Source organism: Geospiza fortis, unplaced genomic scaffold (genome assembly GCF_000277835.1).
Source record: "Geospiza fortis unplaced genomic scaffold, GeoFor_1.0 scaffold1303, whole genome shotgun sequence".
Taxonomy (NCBI): Eukaryota; Metazoa; Chordata; class Aves; order Passeriformes; family Thraupidae; genus Geospiza; species Geospiza fortis.
This window is the reverse complement of record NW_005054495.1, coordinates 901,663-924,335: the sequence shown is the minus strand read 5'-3', so window position 1 is coordinate 924,335 and position 22,673 is coordinate 901,663. Positions and strand designations below refer to the sequence as shown.

Sequence of the window (22,673 nt, the reverse complement as noted above, 5' to 3'; positions counted from 1 at the left end):
GAACTGCTTGGTTTTAGAAGAAATGACGGGCTAACAGAGCAGGCCTGATATTATGAGGCCTTTTTCTTGTAATTTTTCCACTTTACTGCAACATAAGGAAAGAAAGGAATTGGCTGGAGAGATGTGTGAGCAGGACCTGGATGTGCTGGAACAGAGGCAGTGGGGTGCTCCAGCAGTTACAAAGTCAGGGGTGGTTTCAAAGCAGAGTGGTGAGATAGAGCTGTGGCTGCCAGGGTTTGTTCAACTGCAGCAATCCAAGGAGTTAGAAAGGTGACTCTCCCTTTCCTTAGGGCAACAAGGAGTATTTCCTTCCCTTTGAGGAGTAATCTCTGCACCTCTAGTGGGAACTTCCTTCTGCCATCAGCTGATAAGGGCAGACACCAGACTGAACACATCCTCTTCCTTTGAGTCCAGAGAGCAGCCTCAGTGCTTCTCACACACTTGGTAACGCCCACAGGGCTGCAGCTAAAGCTCTGCAGGGAATGCATTGCTCAGAAGGTTTATTCTTCATCTGTGACAATCATAATGGATCTGTTTTCTCACCCTGTGCCTCCCCACCAATACTTTGCCTAGGTGGCTATTGACTATTCAAAATGAGTGGAGTTGAAGGAAATTAGCAGAGAAGGTGCTGGTTCTGCATCATGTATGCAGGAGTTGTATCTAAATGTGGTTTTTTCCCCGCAAGCAACATTCCAACATCCTTCTTCAGATTATTTTCTCCCTATGTTCTTTGTGTTGGCAAAGGTCTGGATAGCAGCACTGTCTGCAGGGTGTTGTGAACACACAGCCTTGTCCATGAGAAATTCCTTACACAGTGGGCAGGAGAATAGATTTGTCTACTCAGGAAACAAGGTCAACATTTCAGCCTGATAATTGTGTAAGGCAGCTGAAGAATCAGGTAACATCACTGAGGATGTTCCAAAACACTTAAAAAAAATGTTGCAGTCCTGTTTTGTCTTATGGGTGAAACATGAGACTGAAGATCAAAAAGTACCACACACTGATTGAGGGTGTTACAGGACTGAGGAGATGTACAAACTAGGCTGATCATATCCCACCAAAGGAATTTTAATTTCTCCCCTTCAGAGTCAAGTAGCATATAATAATTCAGTAGCATATAATAATTGAATAGCATATAATAATTCAATAATTCAAGTAGAATATAATAATTGTTTTTTTCTTTTTTCAGATCCATCAAGCATTTTTGCTGACTGCAACTGCAGCTCGGTCAGAGCATCACAGGAGTTTCATGTAGCTGGAAAGGACTCCAGTTATCAATCATGTATCACTTTCTGATGCAAAACAATATTAATTCTGCCTAAACTGCTCCCAACTTTTGTTTAATCTGGTTTTAAAACTCGTGATGTTTAAAACTTCTGACCATTCTGAAATGGTGTTACCTGCTCTGGCAGTTTGTTTGTTTCACTGTCCTCATCTGTCTGAAGTCTTACATAATGTCAGCTTTGACTCTCTGTGGTTGTCCTACCCCTAGAGAACATGGGAACAATTAATCTCATTCCTGCCCTGACAGCTTTTGACATATCTGAAGACCTGTTTCATGCATGCCCTGAATCTAATTATTTAATTAAATGCCAGCTCCTTCAATCATAGACCTGTTCTATGTTCAATCATAGGTTTTATAGACCTGTGATCTTTTTTATGGCTCTGTTGGGAGCTTTGAGGATTAGGCAGTGCATGCTGGTTTCTGGCAGATAAGCATCTTATTGCTGGGAGGAGATTTGGAAACTGATGCTGAAGTTGTTCTGTGGGAACACACGTGAAGGGCTCGTGTTGGGAGCATCCCTGTCCAAAACAGCCCTGGTGAAGCATCAACAACCAATGAAATGGGACTGAGGATTTGAGGCACGTTGTGGTTTTGTCTTTTGCAAACATTGATTAAAGGCCTTCCTGTGTTTAAGCTGAAAGGTATGTGTTTAAACCTTGGAGCTTGTTGCAGGAGTTGATGTTATACTGGCTGAGTGTGTTTTGGATAAATGGCGCTTAGGAGGTAACCACCAGTCATGGTTGTGAAGCAGACCGTGAGTTTTCCACTCAGAGTGCTTTTGGAACTTGCATCATTAAAGCATTTTCCTTGAACTCCTATTCTGTGGAGGTTCTGATAAACTGCTGCTGGTGCTCTGCAGGCCTGAAGTGTTTTTCAGCTGCAGGGAAAGTGCTGCAGTGAAAAACTTCAAAGAGGGTGAGGAATCTTCATGAATGACTTGAGGGGGAAGTTTTGGCAGGATACATTGAGCTTTTTACTCTGAATTTAAAATGCAGGAAAATACTCCAAGCACAGGAAATCAGGTTCCACTCTGAGTTAAATACTAATTTAATCTGGTAGTCAGATTAAAAACCCCTACTTTTGAGTAGAGGTCAGCACCTCTGGGGGTCTAAATCTCCCTCACACACCCCTGTTATTAAAATCCCTGGCTCTTCTCTGTGGCTGTTATGAGACATCCTGAGCTTTGGAAAATGTAGATCTAAATGGAGAGTTTTGGAAAACAGTGCTTTAGACTCAATTATTTAATAGCTGTTTCACTCCAATTGATGGCTGAGGAAGAATCACATGATCTCCTGGGAGATTCCCAGTGCTCTGTCCCCTAAAGCTATGGATGGTTTGGTGCCAACAGTGAGTGATAAACCTTGTGCATCACTATTTCCTCTCTGCTTAACCAGTGGAGAAAGCAGAAGTGCAGTAAACAAGAAGACAACTCACTGTAGTGCAAACTCTGCTCACAGGATTTGTTTCATCTACTCTGTTCTACTCCTCCAAAGCTGAAATAAAGCATTTTTTACAGTCTCCATGTCCAAAATACCTCACAGGAACAAAGAAGATGATGGGATTGGTATGAGCAATTTGGTGTGCCCAGAAAACCCCAAAAGATCTGCCCTGTAGATGAGCAGTCCTGGGAGCAGCAGGACCAGTTTTGGATACTAAAGCAAAGCAAAAGCAACTGGAGAAACTCCTCAAATTTATTGAACCTTCTGGGGTTTTTTTGTCTGTGAAGTTATATTCATCTTCCCAGAGTACTATTAGCATATTCACCTACATTTAAATAATTAATTTCCTTGTTATACGCCAACTCTTAATTTTTTGTTCTTTCAGAATTATTGAAATCTGTGACAAGAGGTAGTGATATGAGGAAATGCTTGGTTTCTGGTTTGTTAATCAATTCCATAATATCTCATTCTTCACAATTGCTTTATTTAATAGCACCAATTTCTGCTTTCAGGTCTTGACTTCCCTGTTAAGCATTTAAGTTTCAGAATTTTTTTTAATCTTTTAACCTTTATCCCTTTGATTTTTTTTTTCTCAGCCTATAATTTATTATACAGTCTCCTGTCAGAGGAGGAGGTAGACTAGGTGATTTTTACTGTATTGCAAATTATAATTATTATAGTTATTTGCATTAGTAATGGATTCATTCTTATCACTGAAAACAATTCCATTATCTGATCAGACAGTTATCTTCACACTGTCCGTGCTCATATACTTTTATTAGGCACCTCTTTCTCTGTGGGTCAAAAGGAGAATTATTCTTTGGTGCAGTCACTCTGCTCTCCACTTTTAACATTTTTCCCTGGTTAAAAGGAAGTTTTTTATTATCTCATGAGGGTCCTATGCAATACAAAGATGCTGCTTTCTGTGTTTCCATCCCTTCAGAGCCAGCAAGGGAGGGCACAGGAGCAATGGCCCCTCTGTCGCCGCCACCAGGAGAGGATTCCTAATTCAAGTTTTGTGGGAGGGAATGAGAGGCTGGCTTTCAGGACCCAGCAAAGATATTTTTGCTCCTTTTGGAATGAAAGCAAAGGCTTGAGGATGTCTGATCTGGCCTTAAAGAAGGGGAGAAGCCTCCTCTGCCAAGCCTTCCCTGGGGTTTGGAGGTGGGCGATGCCAGAGGGAAGGTGCAGAGGGGCAAACTCTGACTCCCTGCTGAATTTGCTGTGCCTTTGCAGGGCTATAGAAGGGTCAGGTGCACTGATTTCCAAACTGCAGGCAAGGGGGAGATGAGGAAGGCTGGAAGGAGATGTGAGGTCAGGCCACAGAATCCCCCAAGGGACTGAGACCACCTTGGTGAGAGCTGAGCATGAGAGCCTTGCTCGCTTCCCTCCTGATGATTTTTTTCCCCCTCATCAAAAGAGAGGAGGCTGGTGTTTGGGTAAAAAATTAAAGACAACAAAGAAAAGGTTAATCTGAACCAAGAGTTTGTTTAATTTCTTTTTGAGCAGCTCCTGTGGTAGTTTCTGGGCTGTAGGACAGAGTGCTTCTTGTTGGGAGAAGGAAGGGGTGGCTCCAACTCTTCCATCACCCCAGGCAGGACAAGCTTGTCCTGTGTTTTACATCCCATATAATTAAGGTGATGACTGTACATATTCCTCCTCCATGAAGAACCTCTTCTGAATGAGAAATGGTGCTGCACTTAGGGCTGCACTGACTTTCCAAAGAGGATAATCAGGACTCCCAGAGAGTCCATCCTCTGAAGCTGCACACCCCCAGCTCAGGCACCCAAGCCACCATAATGTTCATTGCTGTTATTTTTCATGTGGAATTGACTCTTAGGTTCTACAAATTGTATGCTAAATTACACTAGTGTGAATTATTAGCTGAACTAATGCATTACTGTGGAGGTTTAGGTCCCTTTTTTCCCCTTCAGCACCCTAACTGGTTAGTTGTGAAGCCGTTATCTACTTAATGCAATTAAAGGTAATATCTTTCTTAGGATAAACACACAATAATTCCATGGGCCAGAGCACAAAGAGGAACTTGAGTGCAACTTTTGTCTTTGGGTCTCACCAAATAGAGGTCATCAAAGTGATAGCAAGTGCAGTAGCCACGCAGTTGTTCCTGTGTAATTGAACACAACATTTAGACTAATTTAAAGAGTACTTTGCTTCTTGTTTCTGTTTGTCTGCAAGCACAGTTTAGCAGTAAGTGTCACGTAGGGCACTATTGGTATTTTTTGATTTAGAGCTGTGGAGCATCACATCAACCCTCTCCTTTCTTCCTCTGCCCTCTGCTGATTTTTTTTGACTTACCTTTCTCTTGTCTTCAAATTTTAGAAGAAAAATGGTATCTGAACTTATTATATCATTTCTATGGTATTTATTTCCAATGAATATATCTTTTGTCAAAGAAACTGCTCCCAGTTTATATCAGCAACAAGATGTTAACAAATTTAACCTTTCTTTTTTCCCACACTTTTTTACAACCACACATGGTGTATATTTCTGAAGGATGAGGGTGGGGCAACACAGTTTGGGAATTACACTCCAATCAAGGAGAAACAGCCTTCAAGGCATAACATCATAAAATTCCTATTTGTCACCTCTGAGGACACATCCCAGGAAGGTATGGAAATAAATACACAGCCATAACACTGTCACCTGGGGCTAGGTGATGAAAGCTCTAACATGACAAACTAGATTAAAAAAAAAAACCCTCCAGAGATTCGGAAAGGAGAATTCGTCAATGCCAAATTAAGATACGCTCAAATATTTCTTGAAAGATAGAACCTCATTATGCTACTGATTTATGGAGCAAAGTAATGACTGTGGACAGCATTGTCTGAAGACAACAATGAGCACTGCAGTAATAATTAGAGTCACATGAAATCTTCAATTTTTATTTTTTTTGGTCTGTTTCTAAGATGATTTGTAATAAAGGGGGAAAATGCATTGCACGCAGCAGTCTAAAATGTAATGGAAATACGTGGCCCAAGTTGTTCCCATATTTAAAATATTTAAAATTCTTATTGCAATGCTGCCCACCAACAAAATAATAGTAATTTCTGGCAGGAATTATAAAACCTTAACTATAGCACAAAGCGTTTTTCACCAAATTACTCACTCTATATCCACAATTACAGCCTATTTTTTTTCCTTATGCTGATAACAAAAGATACATTTTAAGATCCTCGCTGTGCTACTCTTCCTTTAATAAATAAAGTGAGCTTTTCAAAAGCTGCAAAACAATGCAGATAAAAATCAAAACATTTCTACATTTAAGGATGCAATCAAAGACTTGCCATGAATGGTGTGATATTAAAGTTAAAAAAAAAAAAATCAATTTGCTGTGTATTTTTGACCATAGTTTGTCACAAATACCATTCCCAATAGATAAGAATGATTATATGGTAAAGAGCATAATTTATATATCTCAAGCGTTCTGCTTTTGTCACCGCCATCGTTAAGGAATTTGACACGTTTGCAGGAGAACAATATATGTCAACTGAAATATATACCAATTAGCCCTAAATGGGACACTGAAATGAATGATGCATGTGCATGCTATACTTACAAGTAATAACATGTGGTTTAAAGTCGCTCGCGTTTTCAAACAAGAATTCTTTTTATGTTGTCATTTAAAAAATCTAATATTTCAAAAGGTCAGGAATAAATAGCACCATTAGCATTAAAAGCTAGCTAAAGGGAAAGTAATTTGTTGTTCATTTAACATTGCATTTTATGTAATAGCTTTGTAAAGTGTTCGGGAGGGGGGGAGAGGTTTTACTCTGCTGAAACAGGATGACGGCAGCTCCAGTTCATTATTAAAAGGAGATTTTTTATTATGCTATTGTCAACTTTAACGTCTTGATTCTGTTAGGTGTTTGTTAAAATTACACGGGCTGCTGAAGTGGCTATGGCAGAGGATAATGCTGAGAATATCATAACTGTCAAAACAATTGTGTAGGCAAGAACCTGCTTATTCCAAGATAATGGAACAAAAGACAAAGGAGAAACTCTTCTGCAGTGTTAGGAAGTTAATAACCCTGTTGAGGTTTCCTCAGCAGGAGGCACTGAGATCAGGACACCAAATCCTAGGAGACACAAACAGGGAAGGCAGAGGGAAACAGGGGATGCCAAAGGGATGGGGGCTACATGAAAACCCAGCATCAGACGCCAGCTCCCCCATCCATGGCTATTCATAAACCCACAACTATTTATCTTCCTGGAGAGGGTCTGTGTGCTCCTCCAAGGACTGGATAAAGTGTGAAAGCCTCTGTTCCTGTAGCTGGATCCTCTTCCTCCTGCCCAACTGCAGCCATGGAAAGCCAAGGAAGGCATTGCAGGAGCAACCCAGAGCTGGACTTAGCAGAGCCTGATGCAGGACAAAGAACTCCAATCCTTGTATTTATTAGGCCTGGCTCTATTATTCTACCACTATAAGACTGACCACATTTGGGAAAAACTGGAGACAAAATAAATGTCAGCTTTTAAGCGTCCTTCAGGACAGCACAGGCTGTGAGGAAAGCACAGAAGGAGAACTCTGCTGTGAACTCCAGGAATTCAGGAAATTCAACCAGCCTGGTGTTGAATATTTCCAGAGATGGGGCACCTAACACCTCTCAGGGCAACTTGGGCCAGTTTTAACACTCCTATAATACAGAACTCCTTCCATACATCTAATCTAAGTCAAATAGTACCTTTTAATCTGGGCAAGAAGCAGAAGTGCAATTTAGAAGGTTTTTAAGCATAAAAGCAAGCCTGCATGTCTCTGACTAAAACTGAAATTGCTGGAGGATATTCTCTTCAGTTGTGTTAAAGCAAGGGGCACTTTGGCTTTTATATAAAGAACTTACTTCAGCCCAGAGGTTGCTAACCCTCAGTGCTGATGTTTCTTTGTCTATTATTCACATCCCCTATCTCCTTCCCATCACCCTGTGAGGGCTGGCAGAATGCACTCAATTAAAAAGCCAAACAAACCACAACAAAAAAAAAAACACCATTGCTTTTTTTTTTCTATACTAGAAAAGTAGTGCTCCAACTCAAAATAAATTGGTTTCCACCTGCACCACTGCACAGAATGTAAAGCCTTGCTGAGGGGTTGATGTCCTTCAGGACAGGGTGTTCTGGGTGAGGAAAGCTCACCCAGAGACACCCAGGAGAGGTCAGGAGATACTGAGAGAAGGAGCAGCAGATGTGTGGAGCAGCAGATCCCCAGCAGTTCTGTGAGGTTCTATCAGTGAGGATGAGATTCCTCTGGCAGCAGAGGAGACACAGCCCCCTTGTCCAGCAGAATGCTGAGGGACACGAGGCAGGATTGCATGGGGACAGAAATGAATTTGTTTCTGTTACCTGCCCCCTTTCCTCTTGCTTGAAATTGTTTTGAAACAGGCTGAAAGCAGGGGAATTCTCCAACAGGTTTTGGCACATTCACTCCTAAAGCCACTCTAACAATTCTGTCTGTAGAGAGGGATCCACAGACTCAACCTCTGCCTCCCAAACCAGCAAAACCCACCCCAAACAACGCACACCATCAGCACCACAGCTGCAGAGTCCAGTGTTTTCTGCATGAGTAGCTTTTATTGGTAGCAGGATTTGGGGATCTGGACATGCAGCTAGCAAGCAGTCAGAGTCTGCAGGACATCCTCCCTCACCGTCTCAGAGCCGCAGAAACGGTACCTGAGGATAAAGGACATGAGAGCACCTTGAGCTGTCAGCAGCTGCTGAAATTATTCAGGTGGATTTGCACTGATGGTAACACAACCTGATCTCTCATTTCAGACAAATGAACGGAACAAACTTTGATCTTCTAAATTTGAAATATAACTGCCGGGGAAAGCATTGATAGACTCTATTCATTCTGCTTCATTGCCCACCTTGCTTTAATGTTACAGTTTTGGGGTTTTTTCCCCAGATTTTGTGCTACCATCTCCATAGAGATGACCACAGCTATTTGTGCAAAGGCCATAAGTCAGTAGAAGGGTGAGTTTCTATTGTAATATATGTTACACTATCTACAGAAATACACTTTGTCAGCAATGTGCTTTGGTGGCTGGAAATTACAACCCGACTTAGGACCTCTGCTTAAGGTGAGTTCAAGTGCTGCTTGGCTGTAATCATTTCACTTTGCTTGAAACTGTTTCCGCCTCCCATGTTGTCTTTTAAGTGATGGAATTTTAACTGCTCATTTGAAAATAGAATAAATAAAATTTAAACTGTACCTCCTGTTCTAGATACCAACTCATGATGTGGATAAAATAAAATAACTGATCAAGAAAATGAAGGAATTCATGTTTAGAAGTCCAGGAAAATTAGTAAAACTGGATCAGTAAACCATGCTTCTATAATCTGAACATCCAAGCTGTGCTTTACAAAGTCTAAAGAAATCAATTTTAACCTTTTTCCCTCAGCTTCATAGGCAGTTTTCAGTACAGCTCCAAGTGTTAGTGGTCCTCATTGGAAAGGTGGATTTATTTTCACCATCCTCTCTAGTCAATCATGACCTTAGGGGTCATCAATACCCCTGGAATACTTGGCTGGTTCCAGCTGACAGTGAATCAGACCCACAAATAATCTCTTTTTGTGCATAGTAGGAGTTTAGCAAGAATGGTGCTGACAATCCAAGCCAGCATTAATTTTTCTCACCCAAAGTGTTTTACAGAAAGTTTGCTCTTCTAAAGCCTGGAGAGATTTTCAGTTTTTCTTTGAGGTTATTTAAGACAAAGGGTTGAAGTAGCAGTGAATAGAACTATGGATGAACAGTGTCTTGAAAGGAAGGAAAGAAAAGGTTTCCTTGAGAATCTTTTCCTTTTAATGCCTTAAATAACTTTTCTTGTGGAAAGGCTTCTACTGCACTTATAATTTTGTCACCTATCTTCTCCAGTAACTTTCAAGATTTTCACAATACTTACTCTCTCCTAGTTTGCCCAACTTGTACTGTGATGGTTGCAGCTCCCAGTTTAGGAAGAGCTGGGTTTACCCAGTTGTTGTTCCAAAGGAATTTAACCTTGGTAACTTCTCCTACATCAGTTTCTGCATCAATGTAGGCTGTGTAAGTGTTGTCTGGCTTGAGGGTACCCCTGTGAAAAACAGCATTTTATGGATGTGAGGCATGGCAACATTTACAGTTAATTACCACTCTTGTCAAAGGCTCTGCTGTGGTGGCAAGAGGGTAGAAATTCAGCAGAGAGACAACATTTATCCTATCATATGGCAGCAACATTACTGCCAGATTTCTGATGTAATTCATTCCAAATCACTTTTTCAGAGGCAGCAAAGGCGGGTGGGCCTGAAATGCAGCCTTTTTGTTTCTCTCTTCATAAGATCAGTTAAAAGAGAATTATTAATTACAAATACAAATTAAGAGTTCTAGAAGAAAAGTTTCTTTTCTATTGAATTTTTAACTTACTTGGTGATCTGGTGCTGCCTTGTGTTCCCATTAGTGCCATAGAGGGCCACATTTACATATCCATCTACTTCGCTCTTTCCAGAGAGGGTCACAGTTACTTTGTACCTCCAAACTACACAGAAGAAATAGAATTATTTAGACTGCACCCAGGGAGAAACAGTCCCCAAAACATCAAATTCTAGTTTTGTTTTTTCTTTTCTTGTGTGTCTGAACAGTATAGTTGAGAGCAGAAAATATAAAACGCCAGCGAGTCAAGTCTGCTGTTATGTCCTAATGAGATCAACATGAGAAATAGAAGACATTTGTGTTACTTTCTGGGAGAGAAAAAAGAGAAAACTAGTCCATATTGTAGTAAATACTATATAGATCTCAGCATTTTGACCATGAAGGTTTTCATACAGGGTGAAGTTGGAAATAAAGGGTTGTTAGGGATAAATACAGATACAGAATCTAAGCAGCATGAAAGAATTCTGAAGCTCCAGAAAAATAACTTTTGTGGGTGGGAACTTCTTTTTAGAGTGCAATTAGCAAAAGGAGCTCAAGCAAGTTCTGATTTGTGCTTACAAGAGCAAACTGAGCAGTGTGTTGTGAGAGCTGGCATTTAGGATAACTGAGGTTGTAAAGGAGCTCATCTTGTCCATCCAACAGCTTGTTCTTGGCCTTTGTCAAATGGAGTTTTTGGCATCTCCAATGATGGAGATTCCCCAGCTTCCCTGGGCCCCTCCTCCTGCATTAACCACTGCCATTGTGATGTAATTTTCATACTATTTAATAAGAAATTTCCTTTCTGCAACTCCTGTACATTGTCTCTCCTCCCTTCTCCTTGAACCTTGCAGTTCTCCAAATATCTCAGCAACCTCCACTAGACTCTAGAGCTTGTCATCAACTTTCTTGCCCTGTAGGGCCCCAAACTGGCATTAGTGATAGGGCAAAAGAAGAAAAATCATGAAGAACAGAAGAGACTTTGCACTGTGATGAGATCTGTTCATCTGCTGAAGTTAACTGTCAAACAGGAAAAGAAAATTTTTATGAGGAGTAGGTAGCAATGGAAGCATTCAAAACTCACGAGGAAAATCCTTGGCCTCTCTAGTATTCAGGAAAAGTTTCATGAAGTCATTTTTAACTTTGTCCTTGAATCTGTCTGCATAGTGACCCATACTTGGGCATCCCTCTTCTGGGCATGGGAAACAGTTTCCCTAGTGAAAACAAATATATCTATTAATAACATTATCCAGCAAGACAAGGAAAAGAAAAAAAAAATTAGTCAAACTATTTATTTCTAATAATGCTTTCAATAGGGTCCATCCCAAAGCTCTGAGAAATACTTACTTCTTTAAAAAGATCATATGAAGGACAAGGATAGCCTAAAAATCCGTCAGGGTAGGTGATACTGTCCGAGTAGTACTTGTAACTCCTCAAGTGGTTGCAAGCTATGAAGTCCCGAGTTCCTGTGAAAAGATGCCCCCAAGTTGGTTCTCCTTTTCTCTTCCCACTCAAGGAGAGAAACCCATGTCACCGGGATGCTGTGGTAATTCCTCCTCAAAAGCCTCATCTCAGTTCTTGGAGCATCAAACGTGAGGTTGGAACCTTTCTTGCTTCGGATGCGCTCACCCCAAGGAATGATTCCCTAAGGAATGTCACGGGCTCAACGGGTATAAAATGCAAACTTGAAATGCTTTGTGGAACCGACTGTGCAGCTCAGTCCAGCCCCTGCCCCTCAAAAAACACTTATTCAATCCATCTGACCGAGTTTAACAATAGAAACCAGAGCTGCCTGCAGCAGGTCTTTTGTAGGCAACAGTTTCATTACCATAACAAAAGAAATCCGAATGAAAAGTATTTAACAGTGAACTTCCTAGGGCAGTGCTGATTTGCTCCAGCTGAGGGCTTCAAAACAAAATTATTATTATTTGGGGGGTACTTAAGAAAGGGAGACTCTTAAAATTAAAGTAATGAATATATTATTTTCCTTTGTGTTGCCTGTATTTTCCTGACTTCAGGTTAAAAAGAAGACCATATACTACGCAGCTATTTCTTTGTGCTTTAATTCCCCATTATGATAACAAGTTTATTAAAAAAAAAAAGGGGGGCGAGAATGAAAAACTAATGCCTCCAGCTGCATTGAATAAAACCTGGAGTAAAAGGCTAGCGATCACAAATCAGATAATGGATTCCCAGAGTTTAAGTTGTTTGCAGTAGTGTAAGAAAGAGCTCAGATAATGTATTAAAAAATCTCCACAGCAGAAATCTTCGGGGTTTTAAATTTATTTTTTTAATCTTATGTGCAATTTAATTTTAGCAATATACATTGGAACCTTCTGATACCTAGAGATTTCATTAGAACCACGTTAAACGACAAAGAACAGTGTATTTGAGCAACTACGTGCCAATCTTTTTTTAGCTGCCTAAAAACAGGCACAGTGAGATCACTTCAATGCAACTCTGATTGTAATCTAAAACTTAACAAGGAATCGAATTAATTACTCTATCTCTGAAGAATTTCAGCCGAAGACACTCTCCCAGGAGTAGCTGTGAACATCTTTGCCCAATTCCACCAGTGCTGCTGCTGGGCAGCGAGACACAAAATGCAATGTGTTCTTAAAAGACCCTTCAAAATGTCTGGCACAGCTCCAGCAACTTTTGTTTCTGATATTGGATCCTTTAGGGGAAACACATTTTCCAGAGGCAAACCCTTTGTCTTGTTTATTTTTTAATAAGCTCTGGAAAAGTGGCGTGTTTTGAGCATTTTACCAGCTTCAGTGCAGTCTGCAGCTGGTGGATACACCAAAAGCTAATGTAAAACAGCTGAATTAAGGCAAGATAAGTGGCTACACTTTGAGGGCTTCCCCTGAATTCGTAATGCAAACAACACTTACCTTCCCAGATGCCATCGAGATCTACAATCTGTGAAATAGGGTTCTTGTCACAGCCGGGCATCTCCTCTCCTCCGTTTGGATAAAAGTCAAGATGTCCTATAGCTGGCCGTATGCCAAAACCTGGAGCATTTGAAACAGGGGTAAGCACGTTTTACATAAATGTTGTCTCATACCTGTAGCTGCTGGCTCCAAGTTTACCTGAGCATGGTGTTTCAGGACAGGAGCTGTTAGTGACTGAAATGGTGAATTTGTTCTGTTCTGCCCCAGCACAACAGCCTCGGCGAACAATCAGGACACTGAAGTGCCACAGGGCATAAATAATGCAGTGCAGTAAATAATAAATTATCAGCAGAGTAGAGCTGCATACTCACCTAAGTTGGGGACTGTGGGAGCTGAGTCTGTGTGGATAACATCAACAAATTCTGCATCAGATTTATCCAGTCTGACTTCAATTGGAGTGCCTTGAAAATAAGGTTGTGCAGGGTCCAGTCCTGAGAGAAAACAGTAGTGTTATGTATAAATAAAGAAACGTAGGTGTAGAATCATTTTACATATTGATGGTATATAATGAATGTCACAAATATAGTTGCCTATGGTTCTTATATCTAAGTAATATTGGCATTAATAAAATGAGGATGTGTGGTCTCAACTTCCAAGTGGTTTTTCTCCCAGGAAGTCACCTACGGGAAGCCTATTAAATTCCACTGCTTTACATACTTACAACAATACTGAATGCCAACACTTGGAATTAACTTTTTTTTTTTCTTTTAATTGAACCTCTCTTTAATAACACTGCTCAAACTGAGGTTACTGTGTATGCATCCCAAGGAGCTGATCCATCTGGGTGGTTTCTAGAGTCCCTTGCTTGAGAGTACTCAGAGGAATTTGTGCAGATAGCACCCCCTGCTTGGAGGTGTTGAAATGTTGAAACCTGCTTGCCTACATCAGGCTCTAGATTTTGGGAAAAACATCTAGTTTGGAAACAATGAGCTTTGCTTTTGAACCTAGCAGAAAATGGAATCAATTTGCTTCCCAAATTGCTGCAGCAATTTCAGGTGCTTGTAAAGTCTTGCAAATTGCACAGCTTTAGCTGCCTTATACTTGCATCTCTTCTTGTCCCTCAGGCAGCTTATTTTGGGTTTGCTTTTAAACTGAATTTTGTAGACTATTAGTCCACGTTTCACCCAGCCTGAAATCCCCGAGGAAAAACAACAATTGAAAAGGGTTTTGTTAACAATGCCCAAAATTGTCTTTTATCCATGAAAGGCCATTCTGCTTAATGCGCAATGCCCTTGGCACTGCTTACATGATAAGAAGCTCAAACCCACAGCTTTAACTTCTGGAAGTGCTGAACGTGTTAAAAAAATCCCTTTGCTGCGTAACAGATGTGCAAGGAAAATAATTATCACACTCCTTCCCCGGCTTAGCACAGCCCTGCTCCTTGGGGTACAGTGTGAAAGGAGCATAATATCCCAATTGCCCTGACTGTGCTGCAGCCCAGAGATGCAATCACAGTGGGATGATTCAGAATGAATGTCACAAATATAGTTGCCTATGGTTCTTACATCTAAGTAATGTAGGCTTTAATGAAATGAGGATGTGGGTTTTGTGAGGTGGCTGTGGTGGGAGGAAGGTGGCTGCAGGCACTGACCTGTGATTCTGCCGATGCCCGGCTGCCTCCGGCCGGCCTCGCCCGCAGCGTGCGCTCCCAGGCTGTGGCCAATGATGTGAACATTAGCTGGGGAGTACCCGTATTCCTCCTGACAAAACAGCAAAAAACACACATTGCCATGCCCCTTTGCATCAGCAAACAGCCACAGATTTGAAAGGGGCTGGGAAACTACTTTTAATTTGCCTGCTGGCTCAGAATCTCCTCCAGGATTTCAGCATCTCTTTGCCGCATAGTTCTGTCCAGCACAGAGATTTTCCAAACCTCCTTATTCAGCTGCTGCCCTGGTTTGGAGATTGGGATAACTCCAGACAGCTCTGTCAAGAGTCCTGAGGCGCTCTGGATCCTTCCAGAGGGCCTATTAAGGTTCACAGAATGCTTGTCTGGCTTGCAAGAATAAGCCAGGCAGGAACTCTTAGTTACACCTGGCAGGTTAAGCACCACTCAAAGCTGGAGAAGGCTATGAGATGAGAAATGCCTTCAGCCTTTTTGGACAGGAATTCAGTAGCTGCAATGCAGATGTGGAGAGTGAGAGGTGGGTCAGAGCACTGCTAGACCCAGCACGCTCTCTGGTTTTAGTTATTTATAGTTCTTTTATGGGAAATTTGTGTTGAAAGCAATTAGATTAAGAGAAGGCTTCAGACCAAGCTTCACTTGCCATGTGAAGCTGGCTGCAAAAGGAGCCACCTCCTGTGGGTTTGGGTACTGTCCACCACAGCTTTCCCTGGGGCAGCTGGTGGGTCCTGCTTGTCCCCAGCCAGTGCTGCCAGCTGGTTTTCTGGTGTTCTTGAGAGCTCATTGGTTGTCTCCATGAAAAAGAATTTTGCCAATCCATTATTTCTGCATATTTAGTTTTACATTTGTTAACATCTACAAAGTAACTCTTTGGCTGCACTATGAGAATTTCTTCTAGAATTTCCTCTCCTTAAGCTAGCAGGCCTCGCTGCTATCACATAATATTCTCCTTTTATAAAAAACATTGTGCTGTTTGTTTTCAGCACATCTGACCGTGGAGTAGAGGACAATATTTTCTGCTGGTTACATCCACAATTGTGAAAGTTCCAGAGCTGTATTTCTTTGAAATCAGTATTATAGTATAGCTTTAAGAACAGCAGTCTCTTACCTTGAGGACATTCACAAAATAAGCGATTTCAGCGCCCACGATGCGAACGTTGTTGGCTGCCTGGGTGTATGGACACCTTGCACCTCTCTGCCAGTCCACACAGATGCAGTTCACATCTTCCACAGTGAGCATCCTCTGTTTTGTAAAACAAAAGTAAAAACCTTGGTAAATACAGTATGGGATCAGTTCATGTTGGTCATTGTGGCTGGGCTACGAATTCTTGTGTGAACTCGTGTGAGAATGATTTGAAAACCAAAGCTGTAGCATGGATGTGTGCTCAGAGGGGTTTGTGTGATCACACAATGCTGCAAGAGGGTGATATGTAATGTAGTAATCATTTCAAATACCCGGAGCAGTATTTTTTACAGAAGGGAGAACAATATCAATAATGAAACGTTCAATTTTTGTTTTCAAACAAACTTGGTATGTAACACTAAATAAGAGCTCTACTTATGTACCCATTCACTTCAGTGACTTAAAAGTACTACTTTAACTCAAATTCAATTAGAATGTATTTGATAGTTAAAGTCAATAGTGGTTTTCTGATGCAGATTTGTAAGAAAGAGAATGTGTTTTTATAAGATGGTGTATAAACTGTTGGTGTTCATTTTGGATTTATGGCTGTATTTGGAAATATGTATATGCAGGCAGAGACTTTGCCACAGAATCAGAAGCTTTACTTTCTCCATTGAGCTGGATTGTTTGGCTAAAAGTATTTTGTTTTAGCAGCTGAAGTATATGACAACAACAGACAAAGGACAAAAAAGGCAATAAAAGTGTCTGTGACCATACTAGAAGTGGTAAAAATCAATTTGCAGATAGGATTGTTGCTTAATGGGAAGGAAAGCAAGTAACAGATACGCATAGGTGGATTGATGTATTCACAATCCCCTTTGCTCTGCTCTTTATTGAAAAGATTCACTGAGACCAATTTGTTTCTAAATATAAACTAAAAATATAGAGTATTGTGATAAAACACAGGCTACCATAATAGATGAAGAATTTAAGGATTTATCTCCTGCCTCTACCTCCTGTAAAATTGATCAAATGGATTTAAGAGACAAGCTGAAAAATATATTGTGAGCTATCTCATTGATTGCGAAGTTCCAGGAAACAAACCTCTATTTTAAAATGCAAAATGTAAGACAGAAAATTATAAAAGCATCAATCTGCTTCTGATACCTGAAACAAATTATTAACTGACAAATCCAACGATCATCCATAGTTTTTCTTTTATTTTGATCTAGCATCAAAAAGAAGCAGGCAGTGGGGATGCAATAAACATGAAATACCTTGATTTTAGTTTCACGTTATTCCTCATAGTGTTCTCATAAGTAAAATAGGAATACATTATTTTTAAAAATTGTATTTCTGTTAATGGTTGAAAAACCTTATCCTCAAAGCGCCATCAACTGGTATTTTGCTCTGTGCTGCATGACTAGGGGCTTTCATTAGCTCCAGCAGCAATTAAGAGCATGTTTGGAGGACTTGAGAAAACCACAAGCTGGAATTGCACTTTGCATAGGGACAGAGTTAGGAAATAATTTGTGGAATTAGCACAAAAATCAATAAAGCAGAGTGCTTTACTACATCCAGTGCTCATAGCAAGTCCTAGATTGAAAGTTTTGTTTGAAATGGTCCCCTTGAGGTCCCCTTTGGATGTACATTTTTATGTCTTTGTTGCTTTTGGCCGTGGCCAGCCCAGGTTTTCAGCCTCCTGCACTCATGGGGCAGCCCAAACCTTCCTGATAGACCTTCCACATCTAGAAACCTTCTCTTGGCTGGAGAAATAGGATGCAGGAGCTATGAGTCTGCAGTTATTTCTGCAATCACCCCAATCCCAGCCAGTATCTTACCCCAGGGCTTCTGTGCTTTTCACCAAGAAAAAGGGCACCTACTTAGTCAAATCTTTTGTCACGCACTTCACTAAAGAGAAAAGCTGAATGTAAAGCTACATATTCAATTTGGTAACAATCTGAACTAATTTTTGCTTTCTTATCACTACAAATACCATGAGAAAAAATGCTTAGAAATAGAGAAAACAGAAAATTTATATGAATGTGTTTATAAATGCAAACTAAGGGTGTCCCTGTGGTACCTACCTTGCACATCTCTGTCAACCAGTTTTCTTCTCCTTTGTCTATAAATCCATGTACAATAAATCTGGTCTTCCTGCTTGCCTTAAAATTTGAGGCCTTAATTGTCGACTTATCAACAGCAGACAGCTTCTATGTTAATGTAAATTAAAAAAAAAATTAGCATAGCTAAGAACTTAATAAACCTTTAAATCTGATTTCTGTAAATAAGTTTTCAAAATTGAAAAGACTTGAACCGTGCTTATCTGTGCAGGTGTTTAAAAGTTTTGCAATGTTGAACTCATCCGCAAGAATTCATGTGAAGGTTCATGTGAATTCAAACCAAGCTTTGACACCCATCTTAGAGCAAACAAGACTTCAGCGTGCTTTCATTTTATTTGTGGAAAAAAGTTACCCCAAAATGCTCAGTTTCCCAGTAGTTCTCAGTGGGGACCCTGCCAAGGAGCTGGGAGAGGTGTTCTTTTGAATAAAGTGGCAGTTTGGCCATTTTTAAGGAGCACAGCTGGAGTCTGTGTTTAATTACGAGTTTTGCATGTGATACACCAATGTTTAAACCACAACAGTTCTTACTTGAAAGTTAGCCATGTTGTCTCTGGTGTACAGGAGGAATTGAGTGTCTACACTCTCTGGTTTCCAGGGTAATCTGTAGATTGGCCTTTCCACAGTCCCAGACCATGGTGCATCATCTGTGAAGCACCCAAGCCTTTCATAGCAATCTTCTTTGCCTGAAGACAAAAAAAAACAAAAAAAAAAAAAAAAAAAAAAAAAAAGAAGAAAAAGAAGTGTGAATAGGCAGAGAAATGGAGCAGTCAGAACTCATAGCATGGCTTGGAGGGGTCTTTTTTTTTATTCTAGAAAATCCCACAGTTTATAGAAAGCCAAGACCAGCAGTTGCCCTTTCCTAGATCTTGAGGAGTTGCAGTTTATCCCAAGAAGAGAAGCCAACCTATTGCTCACCAACAAAGTCTTCAGAGGATTCCTTTGTGGTATCCTTGGGTACCCTCCCCCAGCTGTTGCTTTGCCCAAAGCAGAGACAGCTGATGAGTTTCTCCTAATGCCAAGCTGAAATATTGCAGATAATCAGCAATAAATTCAGACTGTGCTGAACAGCTGACTGCACATGGGAAGCCTTACAGCACACAAGCCAGTGTCTTCTGCTGAACACAAAGCTATGCCCTCATTAGATTGCCTCCCCCCTTGCCCTGTTTTTTTTTTCCCATTTCCATCACTAATAAGAGTACAAGAAAGAATTCCCTATGATTAGTAGAGCGGTGGCTTTGTTCTGAGATAGGAAACATCAGCTTTTCTTGCTCCCTCTTAGGGCAGAATTCTCAGAGTGGAGAAGAAAGACAACACTCACACTCTCATCCCATCATTCCTCTATGGAAAAGTGAACCACATTAACTTCAATAAATAAGTTTTAAGGCACCAGGGTGTAGAATAACACCTAGAAAAAAGGTGGAAAATACAGCAGGATAGAAAGGCAATACAAACACTAACCCCATATGCTTACCTTCTGCTGCGATGAGCAGAGACAGGGCAAGAATCCAAATTCCAAGCATCTGGAACAGTAGAAAAAGAAGCAGCTAGGATTTGTTAACCCACTCGTTTAGCCAGCACACTCAGCCCCCTGGTGCTGAATTTTCTCAAGGTGAACAGAGTGCCTGCTGTTTCTGCAGGATGTATCCCTGACTGCTGTGTGCCGGACACACTCTGTGCGAGTCAGCTTTGTGTTTGCTTGCTCCGTGACATATTGGGGGCCATAAATATATAAAAGCATAACTTAAATCCAGGCTGATTTTTTCCCCTTCTAATCAGATGCACAGGAGCTTCTTTAGAATTAGCATGAGGATTAGAGAACATGAGCTGCCCTTCCCCTCCATACTCCTGTGCTGTGAGAAGCCACAAGTCTGACGAGGTATAAGGAAAAAACCCCAGACCTGAACTACTTACGATGGAGTCTTGGAGTTCCTGCCACTAATGTGTGAACATTGCATGTGCTTTTATAGTCTGCTTTATCCTTGGAAAGGTTCCTAGAAAGATAGGAATATTTGTTTCAGATGATAGTTTATAGATAAACTGGCAAACAACTTTAATGGTTGGTTTCTCTGGTAACTCCAATATCCATGGACATATCTGGAATCAGTGAGCTGGATCTCACAATATGATTGGAGCTCCAGAGGCTGGTAATTCCCAGGCAGCAACTCTTCAGGAGAGGCCCATGAAAGAGAATGATATGGATCTGTGTGTCTTGTCTTGGATGGGAAGGCTTTTATTTTCGGTGTATACTTGGGGTGAAGGAGATCTACTGGGGGAGTTTTAGAGAACCACATCATTTTTAAGCTCCAGTCCTTGCCCTGTATCAAGTGACTTCAGATGTGAAATGCTCCTGTGTTTTCTGGGTCTTTTGGTTAAGGCTTATCCCTTTTGGAAAACTCTCAGTGGGCTTGGGACATTCTTTTCATAGTGAAAGAGTCTGACCTTCTCCAGGCATCCCTTTAATTTCCTTGCTGAATGAAGTAGATGTAGGACAGTTGTGTAACCACTGGGATCTTTTCTGTACTACCCATGAAACCCAGGTTTGAGAAAAGTTCTGAGAGATTAACTGAGATTAACAGTTGTGTAACCACTGGGATCCTTTCTATACTACCCATGAAACCCAAGCTTTGAGAAAAATTCTGAGATTAACTGAGATTAACAATTGTGTAACCACTGGGATCCTTTCTGTACTACCCATGAAACCCAAACTTTGAGAAAAATTCTGAGAGATTAACTGAGATTAGCAATTGTGTAACAACTGGGATCCTTTCTGTACTACCCACAAAACCCAAGATTTGAGAAAAATTCTGAGAGAATAACTGAGAACAAACACACTGGAAATATATACAAATGACACACAGAATTCCCCCAGACGCGGGGATGTGGCTGGAATGTTACAAAGCTCTGTAGATTGTCCTAGTAGAAACACAACTAAAAGGTGAAAAGCAGCCTGTGCAAAATGCACAAGACTAGGTCTGGCAACCCCTTGGACCTGTTTGTCTCTTGGAGAAGGCCCTAAGTGAGCTCAAGAAGAAATGACACCTGAGCTGCCTCCACTTAGAGAGTTTCATCAGCTTGGCTCTGCTTTATGACCTTACATGTTTGCAGAGTTGATGTTCCCTGATCTCCACCTCTGAGAATGACCAAATGGATACCAGGTGTTCCACTGCTATCATCAGTGATAATGGAGTTTATTTCTTTAAACAGCTGCCTTTTATTTTTATTAAGATACCACCCTTGATACCGATTTAGAGCTCAGTGCTCCTGTCTTTAGTTGAAGTGGGATTTTGGTTTGTAAATAGGTTTGTGTCAGTGGAATCAGCACATGTCCCAGTGCACTGACAAGATTTAACACTTGTTCAAAATGTGGGGGGAATTTTTTCCCACTTAATTTAAGAGCTGATGGAAAAGATTTAAGTTAGGATTTTATCCATTAGTCTGCTGCTCTTACTCAATACTGTAATAATACAGGAGATGCTCTGGTCCTTGTGGTCCCACACTTGGGGGCTTTGGAAGGAGGATGGATTTTAAGAAAAGAAAAAAAAAGGTAATAAATTAAGGCACAGCTATGCTTCTCCAGTCCTGAAGAAGGTGTAGTCTGGAATAGGAAGCAGGCAGAGGAGAGGACTGGATTTCTGGTGTTCAGGATGCTGTGGCTCTCTCTTGGGACACTGTGGAGCTTCCCAGCATTGTTCACTTTTCCTTGCCATGTGTCAGTTGACTTGCAGGACTCAGAACTGCAGGTCTCTCTGGCTGAACCTCAGTCTTGTGTTTAATTATGCTTTTAATGTTTTTACACTTGTGTTTAATCAGGGATACAACAGGACTGGGGTTTTTCTTTAAAAACTCTCATTCAGAAGTCCATACTCATAAATGTTTTCTCATAGTATTTCTGCCCCTATTTCTTAGAACTTTATCTGCCCAAGTGCTTGTGTGTCATTTATCAAACATGGGGGAATGGGAGTAAATAAACTATTAACTCCTTCTTCATTAGCTCAGAGTTTGGGTTTTATACTTGGAGAAATATCCACTGCCTTGGTTGCTTACAGCTGCAGGAGGCTCACTCATGCTGCGCTTTGCAAAGCAGTAATGGTCATTTTAAATGTGAAATGGTCAGTCCCAGGTTTTGCAAACCTGGTTACTCAGAGTTTCTCTTCAGGACTCTCAGTGGCCACTGCAAATGTTTGTGTTCGAAATTAAACAGCATCCAGGAGCTGGGATTCAGTGTTCAGCTCCTTCCAAAGTGGGGAGCACTTGAGGTTTGCCTTGTCTGCCTTTCCAGGCAGGTGCAGTACAAAGGGCTGTGCTCACCTGCTGCAGGAATCACCTTGTGCTGCTCCTGGTGCTGCTCCTGCCCCATGCCAGAGTGTCCTCTGGGGGCAGGGCTCCTGTGTGGGGCTGCAAAACCCTCAACAGCAGCACAGGCTGCAGAATGGAGGTGTTCCAGACCTGCAGGGGCGCTCTGAGGAAATATTGCCTTGAGAGTGTTTGATAATGTCCCAGATTTATCTACCAGTGTGGTGGGACTCAGTTCTTGCCTTGAGAACAGGCACAGTGAGACTGTGCAGTGTTTGAAATGGATTTTAATATATGTGATTTCTGGCTGCTCCATAGTTACAAGCACAACAAACGCGGCTCAAACATGAGAAACACTGATATGTGTGTTTGCAAAGAACTAAAAAAAAAACCAATGGGAACAACAAATTTTTTTTTAAGTTGCTTTAATTGTGTTTTG

The 22,673-nt window shown here is 41.0% G+C and overlaps 1 protein-coding gene across 2 annotated transcripts; it reads right to left on the bottom strand.

Moving 5' to 3' along the window:
• Positions 1–8,308: 8,308 nt before the first annotated feature.
• Positions 8,309–19,461, bottom strand: LOC102033019 (inactive pancreatic lipase-related protein 1). 2 transcript variants are annotated; one of them, XM_031063321.1, is made up of 12 exons: positions 19,413–19,461; positions 18,470–18,624; positions 17,906–18,031; positions 15,804–15,938; positions 14,663–14,771; positions 13,383–13,502; positions 13,012–13,131; positions 11,465–11,583; positions 11,202–11,331; positions 10,136–10,247; positions 9,639–9,806; positions 8,309–8,406 (listed from the first exon to the last, which is right to left on the bottom strand). In XM_031063321.1, exons 1-12 carry the CDS (start codon positions 19,459–19,461, stop codon positions 8,343–8,345), a joined length of 1,407 nt encoding a protein of 468 aa, XP_030919181.1. In that variant the 3' UTR covers positions 8,309–8,342. The 2 variants fall into 2 exon arrangements, with proteins under 2 accessions (XP_030919181.1, XP_014165667.1); XM_014310192.2 differs by having other exon boundaries at positions 17,906–18,028.
• Positions 19,462–22,673: the final 3,212 nt, after the last annotated feature.